General features: G+C 47.6%; 1 protein-coding gene across 2 annotated transcripts in view; it reads right to left on the bottom strand.

Annotated features, from left to right (window-relative positions):
* CROT (carnitine O-octanoyltransferase) overlaps window positions 1–6,652 on the bottom strand; it is an 80,346-nt gene extending 73,694 nt beyond the window's left edge. For both annotated transcript variants that reach the window (XM_074984794.1, XM_074984793.1), the window contains exons 1-2: window positions 6,394–6,652; window positions 4,156–4,279 (exon numbers count right to left, since the gene is read on the bottom strand). In XM_074984794.1, the coding sequence (XP_074840895.1) occupies window positions 4,156–4,270 (115 nt within the window). In that variant the 5' untranslated portion in view covers window positions 4,271–4,279; window positions 6,394–6,652. The remainder of the gene's footprint in view (window positions 1–4,155; window positions 4,280–6,393) is intronic.
* Between the last annotated feature and the right edge of the window lie 8,867 nt (window positions 6,653–15,519).

Below are 15,519 nucleotides of genomic sequence, written 5' to 3' on the forward strand. Positions count from 1 at the left end.
CACGGTTGTGGGACACCCTCTGGGCGGACGCCCTGCTGGAGCTCCGGGACAGGATGGCGATCCGGAGCCCCACGTCGCTGGAGGAGAAGTCCCCCTCCTCCTCCTCTGGCATCCCAGGGGTGGGCTCCTGGGGGGGCCCCTGGGGTGTGGGACTTGCCTCTGGGGCAGACTCCGCCTCCGGGGCCTGCTGGGGCTCGTCGGCCGAGGTGTCAAGAGTGGCCGGTGGGGAGGAGGTGTACCGGGGGACCAGGATGGATCTGAGCTCCCTGTAAAAGGGGCAAGTGGTGGGGGCAGCCCCAGATTGGCTGGCCGCATCCCGGGCCCAGGCGTAACCCTGCCGCAGCTCCTTAACCTTACTCCTGACGTGGTCAGGAGTGCGGGCAGGGTAACCCCGGGCAGCCAGGCCCTCAGCCAGCCGAGCGAACGCATCCGCATTCCGCCTCTTGCTCCCCGTTACCTGGAGCACCTCCTCCTCACCCCAGAGCCCCAGCAGGTCCCGGATCTCGGCCTCCGTCCAGGAGGGGCCCCGCTACCTCTTCCCTGGCTGGCTGGGAGCCCTGGCTCCCCTTGTGGCGGGCGGGGGTGTGTGCCGGCGAGTGGCCATCGCTGCAGGGGTGGTGAAATGAGGCTGCTGCAGGTGTGCAGGCTGGCCGCGTGGCAGTGCTTCCGCCTGCACGCGCTCTCAGCTTCCTGCACAGGAACGCAGGGGGCGGGGAGCTTTAAGGGGCTGCAGCACGTGGCGACCATAGAGTTCAGGGGCTGGAGTGAGCATCTCTCAACCCCTCAGCTGATGGCCGCCATGGCGGACCCTGCTCTTTCAATGTTGCGGGACACAGATCGTCTACACGTGCCCTACTTCGACGTTCAATGTCGAAGCAGGGCACTATTCCCATCTCCTGATGGGGATAGCAACTTCGACGTCTCGCTGCCTTATGTCGATTTCAACTTCGAAATAGCGCTCACCACGTGTAGACATGGCGGGCGCTATTTTGAAGTTGGCGCAGCTACTTCGAAGTAGCCGGCACGTGTAGACGCGGCTCTAATCTCCTGCTATTGTAGACTAACCTAGGTCAATGGAAGAAACATTCTATTGACCTAAGACCACCTTTCCATAGGGTACATTTACCTAAGTGACAGGCAAAACTCTTCCATTGCTGTAGTAGCTACATATGCAACAGTGGGACAAGTGTTTTATTGAGGCGTAGACACATCCTGTGTCTTCATGCTGCCCACTAAGCCCAGGCTGACTCAGGTTTGAGCCCAAGCCCTGCTTCCATCCACACACAAATCAATATGGCTCAGATCCTTGGTATAGAGTCTGCATCAGACTCTTTCTCAGTTCCACTGTGACTTGGGACCAAGCCTTGTCATTTTACAGTGCAGATGTAGCTGACGCTGCAAATCTAAATCAAAAAGTCTCTAATGCAGTAGGGACATGTTTGGATGGCCATGAGATACGGGTCCAGCAATTGTAAAAATAAATGCACAAGCCTGAGTCCCACAGACTTAGGTTTAAAATGCAATCTAAATATACCCCAACAGGCTAGCAAGCCATGGCTTAAAGCATGGCTTACGTTGACCTAGAAACTTTGTGTGGGTGTGAATGGGAGTCAAGTTGGGATAAAACTTATATCTTGAACAAACAATGCCAGGAAGGGGCAAGACCCTATAAATGGGACTTTTCCTCTGATTTTGGTAGGTGAATAATTGGACACAGAGTCAGTTTTGTGATTCTGGCACAGATCCACAAAGGTACGTTGAGGCCTAAGTCCTAGATGCCTAAGTTTCTGCCTCTGGACACGTGCAACGTTGCTTCTCTCTAGCCAACCACATGCCTAATTCCTCCCCAGGGCCCCATACAATCTATACACCAGGGAAGAGACAGGCTGTCCCCAGTCCAATAGATTGTTCAGAAGATGCTTACCAGATCAGGTCCCATTCCAAAATCAGCCACCAGAGATGGCAGTGCCATCACCACCCATCTTACAACTTTCAGCCTAGTGGATACAGCATTCCCGTGGGATGAGGGAGTCCTAGGCTCAATAGCCCTCTCAAGCCAGGGGAGCACTTGAACAAAGACCTCCCACACATCTTAGGAGGGTATTCTAACCACTGAGCTATGGGATCTTCCAATATAGGTTTCTCTGAATGTCTCTTGATGAAGCTCTTTCATTTTGAAAGAAGAGTCACAGAGGCAAGGGGGAAGGGAAAGGGAATGAATGATCCTGTAGTCAGCCAGTTAGGGCAGCTGCATAGATGGTAGGAGACCCAGGGTCCAATCCCTCCACTCTAAGTACTCTCCTTACTTTGCACCAGTTACATACTGTGTGTAAATTCAGTGAAAGAGTGAGTGGAGGAGGGGAACTGGACTCTGGGTATTCCCTTCCAGGCTAGTGTCATTCTGTCTCTTGTCCACTGACTTTATCCAAAGTGTAACATCTGCAGTAGGAGAGACCAAAGAAGATCATACTAGAATATATCACAACTAAGTGTGGGAGATCCTTGTTTAAATCCTTTCTCCCCACCTAGCCAAAGGGAAACTGAACCACCTGTTTCGCCCACATCCCACGGGAGTACTCTAAACACTATAAAGTGGGCAGAAGCAGCAATTTCTCCCCCTGAGTGAAGGGTGCCAGGTGCCTGATTCAGTCTCATAAGAAATGGCTTAGATCAGGCGTGTCCAGCCCGCGGCCCTAGACAGCTAGTAATGCAGACCCACAAGATCGTAAACTTTTAACATTATTATGTGATTTATATACATTAACTATATTATATATTTTATATGCGGCCCAAGACAATTCCTCTTCACTCAATGTGGCCCAGGCAAGCCAAAAGGTTGGACACCCATGGCTTAGACGCTTCAGCCACCTGACTTGAAGAGAAGGGCTCCCAGCTGTGGATCACAAGTAGAGATAATTGTCTAAGTCTAAGCTGCAGAGAGGCACCTATTTCATGAGAAGGGAGAGGGTTAAGACATGCTCCTCTCCTTGGCATTTCCTGTTAGCTAGTGTTGCGGATGCCATTCCAAGGTGCCTATCTCGTTGCAATTCATTTAAAAAGGAACCTAGCCACCTAACTCAAGAATTGGAATCCTGTGATTTTGTTAGACCTCTACAAGGTAAGCTTTGCAATGCTCAGTGCCACAGCACTTGATCCCTACATGGATCTTGAAATTATGGCATAATGTTTGTTTCTAAGGTAGCCAGATGTCCCTATTTTTAGGGACAGTCCTGATATTTGGGACTTTGTCTTAAATAGGTGCCCATAACTACCCCACCCTGTCCTGATTTTTTTACACTTAGTATTTGGTCACCCTGTTTGTTTCTGGCTGGGTATGGCTGTCAGAGCCCCACCTCCCCGGTAGCTGCTCAATTAAAGGTTTTCTTTACAGGTAGGTGAACAGGAAAAATTGAAGTACCTGAAAAGATTGCAAGCAAAAATTCAAAAGTTGCAGAATTCTGGGAATGATTTAAGGAGGACAGAATTCTTTAGGGGAAAAACAACATACAGACAGCTCATTCCCATGTCTGTGACCTGTTTACTATATCAGAATCTGACATGATAGAGGCTTATGATTTACAAAACCAAAGAACTCCTCCAAATGTTGTCCCTATCATCTTTTCCTCTCTGATATTTTGTTTACTAGCTCGGGTGAGCAAACCTTTTAGGCTGCACCCCCTTTTTTGGGCTTGCAATTAGCCCCCTGCCCCAACCTGTGGGAGGACTGCAGGAAGGGATGCAGGGTAGGAGGGTGCTTGGGAAGGGGGTACCAGGAGGCTCCAGAGAGTGCCCCGAAGGGGGAAGGGTGCTCAGGGGAGGACCCCAGGAGGGAACCTTTTAAATCCAGGAACTTGTAGGCTGCCCTGCTGCTGGACTCAGAGCCTCTGCACATACTGATTGGCCCAACGGTTGCATGTGCATGTGTTTTAGGACAGAAGTCTTGCCAAGTCAGAGTCCTCAAAAGACACAAGCAGACATTTATACAGTTCCAAAACCAGTAATAGTTGTATTTACAAATATGAGAAGTGCCTTGAAATCTTTATTTATATGATGATGCTGGACAAAGACAGCCACAAACAACCAAACACCTATTTCCAACAATTTTTGGACCTCTGTAAAAGGCAAAAATTTATTAAGTGATTGTAACAATTGTACCTGCATCAAGATATTTCTTTAATGATTCATCAAGAGAAGGAACGGGTAGTGAAGGAAGAAAATCCTGGTACTGGAAAGTTCTCTCTTCAGAGGATTCAAACACTTGGTTTTCCATGATGCGGATCTAAAGCAAAATAGTAATTATGAAGCCTGAATCAGATAGAATGTTTGTGCGCCCCCACTCCACTTATCTATTTTGTTTGGATCTCTGCCTCTTACACTATAAAACATTATTTCTTAAACTGTATTCCACAGAATACTGGTGTTCTGCGAACAACTCGCCCATGTACCAGAAGCATTTGGAAAAATAATTTGATGGTATAAATTTTCTGTTATTAGAACCAGATAAACTGTTACATCGTCATTACTATGGTACTTGATTAAATTACTTCATTTTGGTTTTGCTATACGTTGCTGCTTGTTTCTGCTTGTTTTTTGGTCTGACAATACTGTTTGGTATTCTGTGGTCTCAAAAAGTTTAAAAAACACATACTCACAGAAATGTAAGGAACTGGAAGAGGTCACGAAGCCCAGGCCACTGTCTAACACTATTATTTCCAACAGAGAATCCCTACAATCCAATGACATAGAGCTGGGAAAATCTCTTGGGCGGGTGCCCAATGCCAGACGAGGAATATATTACTTGGAGACTGTTTACAGATCCTCTGATTACTTCTCAGTAACTCAATTGCAGAGCCTCACTGTTGTACTTTTCAAAGGTACTCAATTGTCTGGTGCGTGCTCCAATAACGAAATATGTAAGCAATAAAATGTTAGGGGCTAGAAAGGTATTTTGAGAAAGCATCAAACACTTAACTCTTTGTGTTCATAAATTATATCAATCTGTTTACAGTCAAATATCCATGAATAGTTCATTACTGATTTTTGCAGTTTACAGTTTAGACATCATCCATAACATTTTTATTTTCTTAATAACATTAAAGGTGCACATAAATGTGTCTTTGCTATAACCCTTGTAATACTTTAATTCCCTTATCAGCGTTACATGACACTTACCCTTGCTCTACTTTATCACGATGTTAGTGTAACAACATCACTTACGAATACACACCCGAGTAATGCAGTTAAATCATTCTAATTCCCAAGTTATGTTTACCCAGGCAATTGATCAACATAACTTCTGTCACTGTAGGAGCTTAACCCTTCACACACATGGGAAACCAAACCAAATGTTTTGCTGTGGCAAGCGTGCACACTGCTTTGTCAGAGGGTGTGCTCTCCTGCCAACAAGTGAAAGCCACTTGTGGGAGGGTAGAAGTATTTTGTCAGCAAAAGTACAACCAACTGCATTCACACATGCTGACCTTTAACAGGGCTGTGCCAACACAATCTTGTCGCTAGCCCTGTCCCTAAAAGCTGCATAGTGTAGATATACCAGCAGCACACAGAGCACTATGTTTACAGGATTCCTTCTCCACTGGCCACAGTTACACCTCTGGAGAGGAAGAGCTAAATTATCAATAGGGATGGGAGAAGCCCTTCCATGGGCATAGGTCAATAGTGCCTTCATAGCTACAGCCACACAGCCTTTTAACCCTAGACAAGCCCTTGCCTCTGAAGTGCACAGGGCTGTGGCCTGCTCCCTGAATTACACACTTGGGCCCAGCTTTTACTGACACAGCCATGTGGCTAAAAGTCAGGCCGTATAAACACTGCTTGTCCCGACCATCAAAAACTCCCACCCACCTCTGAGCAGCGTTTGGGCTAGTACTCCCTGCCGCCCCGCACACACACAGCCTTTGTTATGGGTGGCGGGGCTGTCACTCAATGGCCGGTGTAGCCCTGCTGTCCTGTGCCACACGCTGGCCGGGGTACGCAGGCTACCAGCGACCCCCAGCGCTCGGTGGCAGGGGGCATTCGCATTCCCTGCCCCCCCCGGCAAGCAGCTCCCTGCTGTGCCCGCCTGCAGGTAAGGGGCGCAGCAAGTGCTGGGACAACGGGGCACTCGCGGAGAGCTGGGGGCAGTTACACCCGGGTCCCACGGGCGAGCACAGCTCTCTCCGCGGCCCGGGCACACGGCGGTGCCGGACACGTATGCCTCGGCGACAGGCTCCCACCCCGGGCTTTACACCGGCCGCGCTGCAGAAGGGCCCTGGCTGGCCTCGCCGCCCTGCCGGCGGGAACAGGGGACTGGGCTCGGGCGCCGCCCGGTTGGTGCCGCAGGCCCCGGCCCCGGGGACCATCCCGCCTCGGGGACCCCGCGCCCGCCCAGCTCACCTCGCCCTGCGCGTCCGCCGCCGCCAGCCCTGGCCCCAGACTCCACAGGGCGAGGGCAGGAGCAGCGAGCGCCAAAGAGGCCCCGCCGCGTTGGGAGGCTAGCGGAGCTGCGTCAGGGCGGCGGGGGCGGTGCGCAGCCCGCCCAGGAAACGCCGCGGCTGCTCCCTAGCGAGCCGCATCGAGTCCACCCCGCCTGGACGAGGCGCGTCTCACAGGGGCACAGCCCGGCCGCGCTCCCCTCGCGGGGACACCCCCACACGTCCGCCGCCCCCGTGCACGTACGCAGACGCTTCCTGCGCGGGGCGGGGTCCAGCGCGGTGAGTGTATTGGGGGAGCCTCCCACGAACACACCCGCTCTCAGCCTTTGGGAGTCGCACCCCGTGCATACACTCATCTGGCGGGGAACGTGTCATCACAGCCCCTAACTCACCCGTGGGCTCCGGCCGCCCCACACCCAGCCCCATTCACCCCGTCGGATCCGCCCCCAGCTCTTTTCTTTTCACACGCTCTCCCCGCTCCACACAACCCCTCTCACCCCGCAGGCTCTTCCCCACACCCCCACCCTTTCTGCACACATCCCAGCCCTGCCCCCCACAGCCAGGCTCACCCCACGGGGCCCTTCACACACCCCAACTCCATTTACCCACTTAGCCCTTCTGTCCCCCTCCCCACACACAGCTTCATTCACTGCATGGGGCCTCCCTGCACTCACATGCACCACGGACCTGTTCAACCCATGGCCCTGGTCATCCCTCAGGGACCCTCCTGCACGTACACTCCAGCCTCACTCACCTCATGGGTAAAGTGTCATCACTGTCTCACTCAGCTCCTGACAGCCTTGCTCACTGCATTGGGGTGCTCCTGCACATACCCTAGTCCTGCTCACTATGTGACCCTTCTGCTGGAAGGAATTGGCAGCCACCAAGGCCGGGTTCAACATCTAGGGGCTCCTTTTCATCCATCTCACACTGAACTGGCTCAAGTCCCCACCCAGTATCCTGGGAACGTCACACACTCCTGGGTGCCTCGGAGAGGCAATGCTTCCCCACTCGCAAGCACAGAGTCTGACTGTAGAAAAGGACTTTTAATAAAAGAGGCAGAAAAGTCAATTAGCATAAGCTTGTGAAAATTATCACACCCAGAGCTCACAACCAATCCTCAAGTAACTGTCCCAGCTCAAATGCATTGAGCAATGTCCTTGCCCTCTGAGACTCACCAGCCCAATATTGCAAATAGCCAATCCACACACCCAACTTTCTCCACACCCAATTCAAATGCCCCACTCACAACTTGGTCCAGTCTGTGTGGGCACTGACACCTCACGCTGACGCATTCCCTCATGGAACCTGAGACAATGCCACCTTTGCACCGGTCAGGCGTTCTGCTTGCTCCTACCAGCCGTCCGTCAGTCGCATCATCTGCTGCTCCTCCTACCGGCCGCCTGCTGGTCACGCTCTCCGTCCGCTGCTCTTCCTACCAGCCCACCACCAGTTGCTCGAGCCATCCACTGCTGTGGGTCTAGCGTGAGGCAAAACCCTGTGATTTCAGCTCTTGGTGGCCTCAGTTACCACCCTGCAATTTCAGCTCTTGGTATCTACCAAAGTGGAGCCTCATAAAAAGCACTAGTATCCAGGTCTATCCTTTAACAGTTGGGGAGGGCTAGTCAAACCAGGCTTATAGCTATCTGGCTAAGGCATGGGCACTCAGCTACTGGTTCAATCCATGTCCCTCCCCATCTCCTTTACAATGCTTTAAACCAGGAAGCCCTGTGTAATCCAGGTCTTATGCAGTTATATCAACTGCCCTGTTTCCCCCTACCACCACCATGACTTGGTGCATTGGTGAGATTTCACAATTCTTATACTGAGTGTTAGCATAAATTGTGATTTTACAACGTGTTTACAATAGACAAAATCTCATGGCTTCCTCGCTACCCATCAGTCTTCGTTTGCAAGGTATCACATATGCACACCTTTGCATTCTCATGCAAATGGTCTCTGGGAGACACATTCCTCCCAGCCTTCAGCAGCATTGAGTTCCTGCTGGCACATTACTTACAACTATACACCTGACCCTGCTCCCCCACCCCACACACGCCAGCTCTACATATCTCGCAGGGACCCTGCTGCCACCCCCCCAAACACACACACACACAGAGAGAGCCCTATTCACCCCACAGGGAGCTCCCTTGCAGGCACACTTGCCTCCCCCACTCGGATGAAGGGATGGCAGCCCTCAAACCATGCTTGGTATGTGAGGCTCTTGGCCTCCAGAAGGGGGCTGCAGTGGTTTCCTAATGACCAGCTTGTTATTCAAAAGCCAAACTTGTTTAAAAATTCCTCAATGAAAGATTAAAGGTTTAGGAATTTCTTCTAATTAATGCAGTTAAATCTAACTAATTATTTGTATGCAGTATGGTTGTAGCTGTGTCTTACCAGAAGAAGAACTCTGTGTGGCTCAAAAGTTCTTCTTTTACAACAACACAAGTTGGGCTAATAAAAGATATAATCTCACCCAATCTCTCTAATTAATTGTTTGTTAAATACTGAAATAAAGAGCTAGGTTTTTCCTGACTCTACAACAAAATAATCTCTGCTTTCCCCCAATGATAAGTTCCTGCAACTGTGTGACAGTTCTGAAGGTGCTGATGGAACTCTGACCTGAAGCCGCTCTTAGGCAGTATGCTCTCACGTGTTCCAGCCCCAGCCTACTTCTGGGCCCAACACCAGGCTTGAATAGGAGTTGGGTTTTAATATTGGACGTGATAAAATATGTCTTCAGTCTTCCCAAATTATACATTCTGCAACCTTTAATTCATTATGAAGAGATGAGAATATGCTAGCTGCAGAAGTTTGTTTATTTTGGTCTCATGAATATATTACCTCAATTTTTATATTCTGTTTTCTTTGTTATCGTTCAGTACACAGCTAAAGGTGGTCAGGAATGCACATGCTCCTTTCCTTCCACAGACACATGGAAGTCCTACCATATATGATGTTATTGGATTTTAAAATGAACATGAGAACCATTATTGTAACCAGCGTCCTAAATTTACACCAAATTTTGCAGCCCGGTAAAGCAGCACTGGATTCTAATCCACATTTCAGGAATTTAACTGTGTACTTGTCATCTGGGAGGTTGGCAATGGCAGAATGTCCAAAAAAAGACATGGTCAGGTAACCTGATCATGTGATTCTCCACAGCCAATGTGATCTCAGATAATGAGGAACAATGGATTTGCCTTCACATAGGCAAGGGTATAAAGAGGACCCTGCAATACCTCCATCTTGTCTGCAGTCTCCAGTTTGCAGGAACACCTCTGCTATGAACTGAGCCTGAATGGATTGCTGACCCATCCTGACAAAGGATGTATTCCAGAGACCATTAAGATAGCAACTTATTCCATCTGGTGCAGCCTGCATCAAGACATTTATGATTGATGTATATAATTTGATCATTTTAACAATCCTATTCTTTCTTTTTATTATTCCCAACCTTTTCAGTAACATGGCACACTTAAAACAAACAATCCCTAGGCACACCCACTTTTTTTCAGCCAAATCAGTTGCTCATAAATGTCACATTTATTTACATCTACTATGGTTACAGTCTTACTAGAGATTTTTGCAATGTAATAGTGCATACAAGAAGCTAAACAAGGATCAAATGCATTCATGTTTCAAATCCACCACAGAACACACTGTCTTCGACAGACACATTTTCAAAATCAGCTCAATACCAGGCTAGGGATGTTGTGCTGCTGAAAACTGACTGTAATGGAATGAGATACTCCACTGAGTGAATGAGCTTGTGAGAATTTCTAATTTTCTCTCTTATGCCTGAATTCATGTCATAGGCTCTCTGCTAGTGTTAATAAACTTGTTTAGTCTAAAAACACAGTGCCGTGTTTAAACTGAACTGTTTAGTAACGCCAGTTAAAGCAACAAACGCCTTAAAGGGGCAAAAGACATCTTATATCTGAACTGCGCACAAGAGCGCTGAACAGTGCAGAGCATGTGTCTTTTGGAGAATTGGGGACAGGGATTGTGTTGGAGTCACCCTGCAAGTGGTAGCCAAGGCTGCTGCAAGGCAGAGTGTGGCTGGTGGGTTGTTCATGTGCTGCTATAGACAGAGCTGTTGGAGCAGTCCTGTGATTATATATAATGCTCAGGGTGTGACCTGCATGCTGGTAGGCTGTGAGCAGTCCAAATTGGGAGCTACAATAGCAAAGCATCATGAAGCATCCAAGACTGTGTGGCAGGTGGTGACACAACCCCTCAGTGCTCTGGGTTACAGCTCGGAATATGACAGTTGGCTAGTGAACTTGAATTCTTCGCACAGCAATAGCTATTGGAGAAGTGCCACCAGTATTTGCAGTCAGGACTTCAGTGTCATTATTATTGGTCATGTATGTTGTGTTGATGACAAGCTCCGGTATGCCGAAAATGGCAGTGCCATATCAGTCATGTGGTCTCTTGAAGGCCAAATTCATTTTGAGAAGCCAGATCAGCGGTTAGTCCTACTGCATGTCTCCTGGGGGCATAATATCTGACAGTTATAGCCAGTGGACATTTTTGCTGTAAAGTTCCATTTGGCACCCAAAGCCCTTCAACATTTGCCAATATTATTGTCAGTGCCAGACCTGTCCTTAGTGTCTTCTGAGTGGCACTAATGTCTGTGGATTTTCAGATGCATGCAATCAGTCATGCTGCTGACTGCATCAGCCTGGAAGCCTGATAGTCTTTGGTTATATGGGAGTGAGGTAGGTGTTTTTCAGGATTTTCAGATTCAGAGAACCTGGCGAGGGCTCAACTAATTCTCCCACTATGATCCTGGTTTATCTAGGTTACATAAATTTATTTCAAACTTGTTTACACTCAGCCATGTTGTTTTTTATTTATTCAAAGATTGGGTCTAACCATGAGATCACATCTGCATCTGGGAAAAGGATGCCACCGCATGTGTCAGTAAAAAATAAACATTTATGGAGCCCAGAGTCCCCAGTTAAGATCATAGCCCTGTTGTGCTGATCGGTGAACAAACGTGAACAATGACATCATCCTTCGTTTACATATGGTTATACCTTTTTGACTAAGTGGTTAGCCAGGTTGCGGGGAGAGAGGGTATGTCTAGCAGATTGGTGGTGTAGTCAGGCAACAAGTGAACCCATTGCTACCTCACTGAAGCAGAAACTGAGGCAGGCCTCAGCATAGTCACACTAGGCCAGAAGGTAGTGCTACAGGACAAGCATGACCTTTTACACTTAAGATATCCTTTCAAGTGTGATTTAAATGAGGTTATCTTCACAGCTAGGAGGAATAGAAGCTTCCTTTGGAAAGGAAAGAAAAGGAAATTAGAGGAGAAGAACCTTACACCTGGTCTAAACTTAAGAAGTTTTGGTGATATTGCTATATCAGTTAGGAATGTGACAAAAATCCCACTTGCAACTGATAAAACTATGTTTGTGAAAGTTGTAGTGTAGACAGTAGTACACTGGCAGCATTGCTGTTTGAGCCCCAGTTGGCACAGGGTCATCAGTTTTCTCCCACCCTGGCTCTGCAAAGAGCTACAGCAAGGGGAAATTGAACCAATTTTACAGCACACTTGGATAGTTCTCATGGCACGCCAGTGTGCCACAGCACACGAGTTGAAAACCACTGCTGTAGTGCAATCATACTCAAAAGCTTACCATCTTAAATGAATGGTAACAGAGAGTAAGCTGTGCTAGTCTATACACTATCAAAACAAAAAGCAGTCAAGTAGCACTTTAAAGACTAGCAAAATAGTTTATTAGGTGAGCTTTCGTGGGACAGACCCACTTCTTCAGACCATATCCAGACCAGAACAGACTCAATAATTAAGACACAGAGAACCAAAAACAGTAAGCAAGGAGGACAAATCAGAAAAAGATAATCAAGGTGAGCAAATGAGAGGGTAGAGGGGTGGGGGGGGAAGACTGAGAATTAGATTGAGTAAAGTATGCAGACGAGCCCCTACAGTGACTCAGAAAGTTCACATCACGATTTAAACCATGTGTTAATGTTCCAAATTTGAATATAAAATTCAGCTCGTCCACTTCTCTCTCTAAAACGGTGCGATAATTTCTCTTCAGTAACACACGTACCTTGAGGTCATTGACAGAATGCCCCATTCCATTAAAATGTTGACTAACTGGTTTGTGGATCTGGAGTGTTTTGATGTCTGTTTTGTGCCCGTTGACCCTTTGTCTAAGGGAGTTAGAAGTCTGTCCAATATACAAAGCATCTGGGCATTGTTGGCACATGATGGCAACACTCCTTCTGGAGTGTAGCTTCCTGATTAAGAATAGGTCAGGATGCTACACGCCAGAAGGCCCTGGGTGACATGCCTGTTCTCTCCTACAGACAACCTCCCAACCTCATGAGGAACCTTACTAACAGCCACAGTCTATACCCCAGGAACACCAGTCCTGGAACCTTTCCCTGCAACAAAGCCCGCTGCCAGCTTTGTCCACATATCTTCTCTGGAAATACCATCACTGGACCTAACCAGGTTACTCACAGAATCACGGGCACTTTCTCATGCTCCTCTACTAACATCATATATGCCATCATGTGCCAACATAACATCATTTATGTTAGGACTTTCATGTGTCTGTGGGAGGAAAGGAGCATATGCATTCGTGAGCACCTTTAGCTGTGTACTGAACGTTAACAAAGAAACCAGAACATAAAAATTGAGGTAATACATTCACGAGACAAAAATAAACATCAACTTTTGCAGCTAGCATATTCTCATCTCTTCATAATGAATTACAGGTTGCAGAATGTGTAATTTGGGAAGACTGGAGGCATATTTTATCATGTCCAATATTAAAACCCAACTCCTATTCAAGCCCTGCATTGGGCCCATACTGGCCTTCAAATGCCCCACTTACAACTCTGTCCAGTCCATGAAGGCCCTAACACGTCATCCTGATGCATTCCCTCATTGAGCCTGAGGCAATGCCACCTTTCTATTGGTTCAGTGTCCTGCTTCCTCCTCCTAGCTGCCCGCTCCTGCCAGCTACTTGTCCACTATATTGTGGGTTTTGCTGTAGGCAAAACCCTGTGATTCTAGTTCTCTGTGGCTTCAGCTGCCAGTGATTTCAGTGTATAGTGGCTTCAGCTCTGGGTCTAGCCACAGCATCTCAGAACCCACCAGGATGGAGTCGCACAAAATAATAATAGACTAAGCTTTAGATCTATTTAGAACAATGGAGGAAATAACTAGATTTAGAGCTGTATAGCCAAAAGACCCACCGCTCCCCAGACAACTGTTTTAACCACTTTCCCTTCTCCTCTTGTGCTTCAAAAACACTCAGATGTGGGGGAGCCCTGTGCAATCCATATCTTATGCAGCGATGATGACTGCCCTGAACCCCCACAACAACTTCAAGCATTGGTGAGACTCTACAATTCTTACACCGGGTGATAGCATAAATTGTGATGTTACAACATGTTGTTTACAATGGACAAAATTTCATTGTGTCACCTGCTACCCCTCAGGCTTTGTTTACAAGGTATTACATATGCACACCTTTGTTTTCTAATGCAACTGACCTCTAAAGGGGATATTCCCCATATCCTTCAGCAGTACTGAGCGCCTGCTGGTACGTTCTTTACAAATGCTTACATATGAATGAAGGCAAACACACATTTCTTTGTTCTGGGCAGATGTGTTTGATGACTTATGCTTGGCAGGGCAGGCAGGTTTGGAACCTGCACTTTATCTATTTTAGACAGAACCAGAGAGCTAGCTGTGTTGGTCTGTAATCTATCAAAACAAAAAAGTAGTCATGCAGCACTTTAAAGACTAAAAAAATAATTTATTCAGTGATGAGCTTTCATGGGACAGACCCACTTCTTCGGATCTACAGCCCTACAAGAACAGACTCAATATACAAAGCACAGAGGTCCAAAATTGTTTTAAAGGTTGACAAGTCAGAAAAAGTGTTATCGTTGTTGGAAAATCAGATAGAAGAGCAAGAGAGGGGGGTGAGGGATGGGGAAGTGTTAGAGCAAACACCAAAGTATGTAAAAGAGTCCTTGTAATGGGTCAGGTAATTGCTGTCCCTGTTCAAACCATGGATGTTTCAAATTTGAATATGACTGTTAGTTCTGAGCATCCCCTCTCTGGACGGTTGTTAAAAGTTTTTTTCTGTAGAACACAAACTCTAAGATCTTTCACAGAATGGCACACTCCATTAAAGTGCTGGCTGACAGGTTTGTGCATTTGGAGATCTTTGATGTCTGCTCTATGTCCATTCATTCTTTGTTGAAGAGTGTTTGCAGTCTATCCTATATACAAAGTATATGGACATTGGTGGCAAATGATGGCATATACAACATTAGTTGAGGAACAGAAGTGTGCCAATGATTCTGTAATTGTTAGGTTCAGTGACCGTATCTCTGCAATAGATATGTGGACAAAGTTGGCAACAGGGCTTGTTGCAAGGAAAAGTTCCAGGATTAGTATTATTGGCCATGTCTACACTAGCCAAAAACTTCGAAATGGCCATGCAAATGGCCATTTTGAAGTTTACTAATGAAGCACTGAAATACATATTCAGCGCCTCATTAGCATGCGGACAGCTGCGGCACTTCGAAATTGACATGGCTCGCTGCCGTGCGGCTCGTCCAGACGGGGCTCCTTTTCTAAAGGACCCCACCTACTTCGAAGTCCCCTTATTCCCATCTGCTCATAGGAATAAGGGGATTTCAAGGTAGGTGGGATCCTTTTGAAAAGGAGCCCCGTCTGGACGAGCCGCGCGGTGGCGAGCTGCATCAATTTTGAAGTGCCACGGCCGCCCGCATGCTAATGAGGCGCTGAATATGTATTTTAGCGCTTCGCTAGTAAACTTCGAAATGGCCATGCAAATGGCCATTTCGAAGTTTTTGGCTAGTGTAGACATAGCTATTGTGGTATAGCCTGTGGTTGCTGGTAAGAATCCTCATGAGGTTAGGATTAGGAAAGGTTGTAATAGAACTTCATAAGGTTAGGAGGTTGTCTATAGGAGAGAACAGGCGTGTCCCCTGGCCAGGCTAACACCCAGATACCAACTAGTCCAAGACAGGCCCAAATAAAAACAATAACAGAACACCACTC

Source organism: Carettochelys insculpta, chromosome 2 (genome assembly GCF_033958435.1).
Source record: "Carettochelys insculpta isolate YL-2023 chromosome 2, ASM3395843v1, whole genome shotgun sequence".
Taxonomy (NCBI): Eukaryota; Metazoa; Chordata; order Testudines; family Carettochelyidae; genus Carettochelys; species Carettochelys insculpta.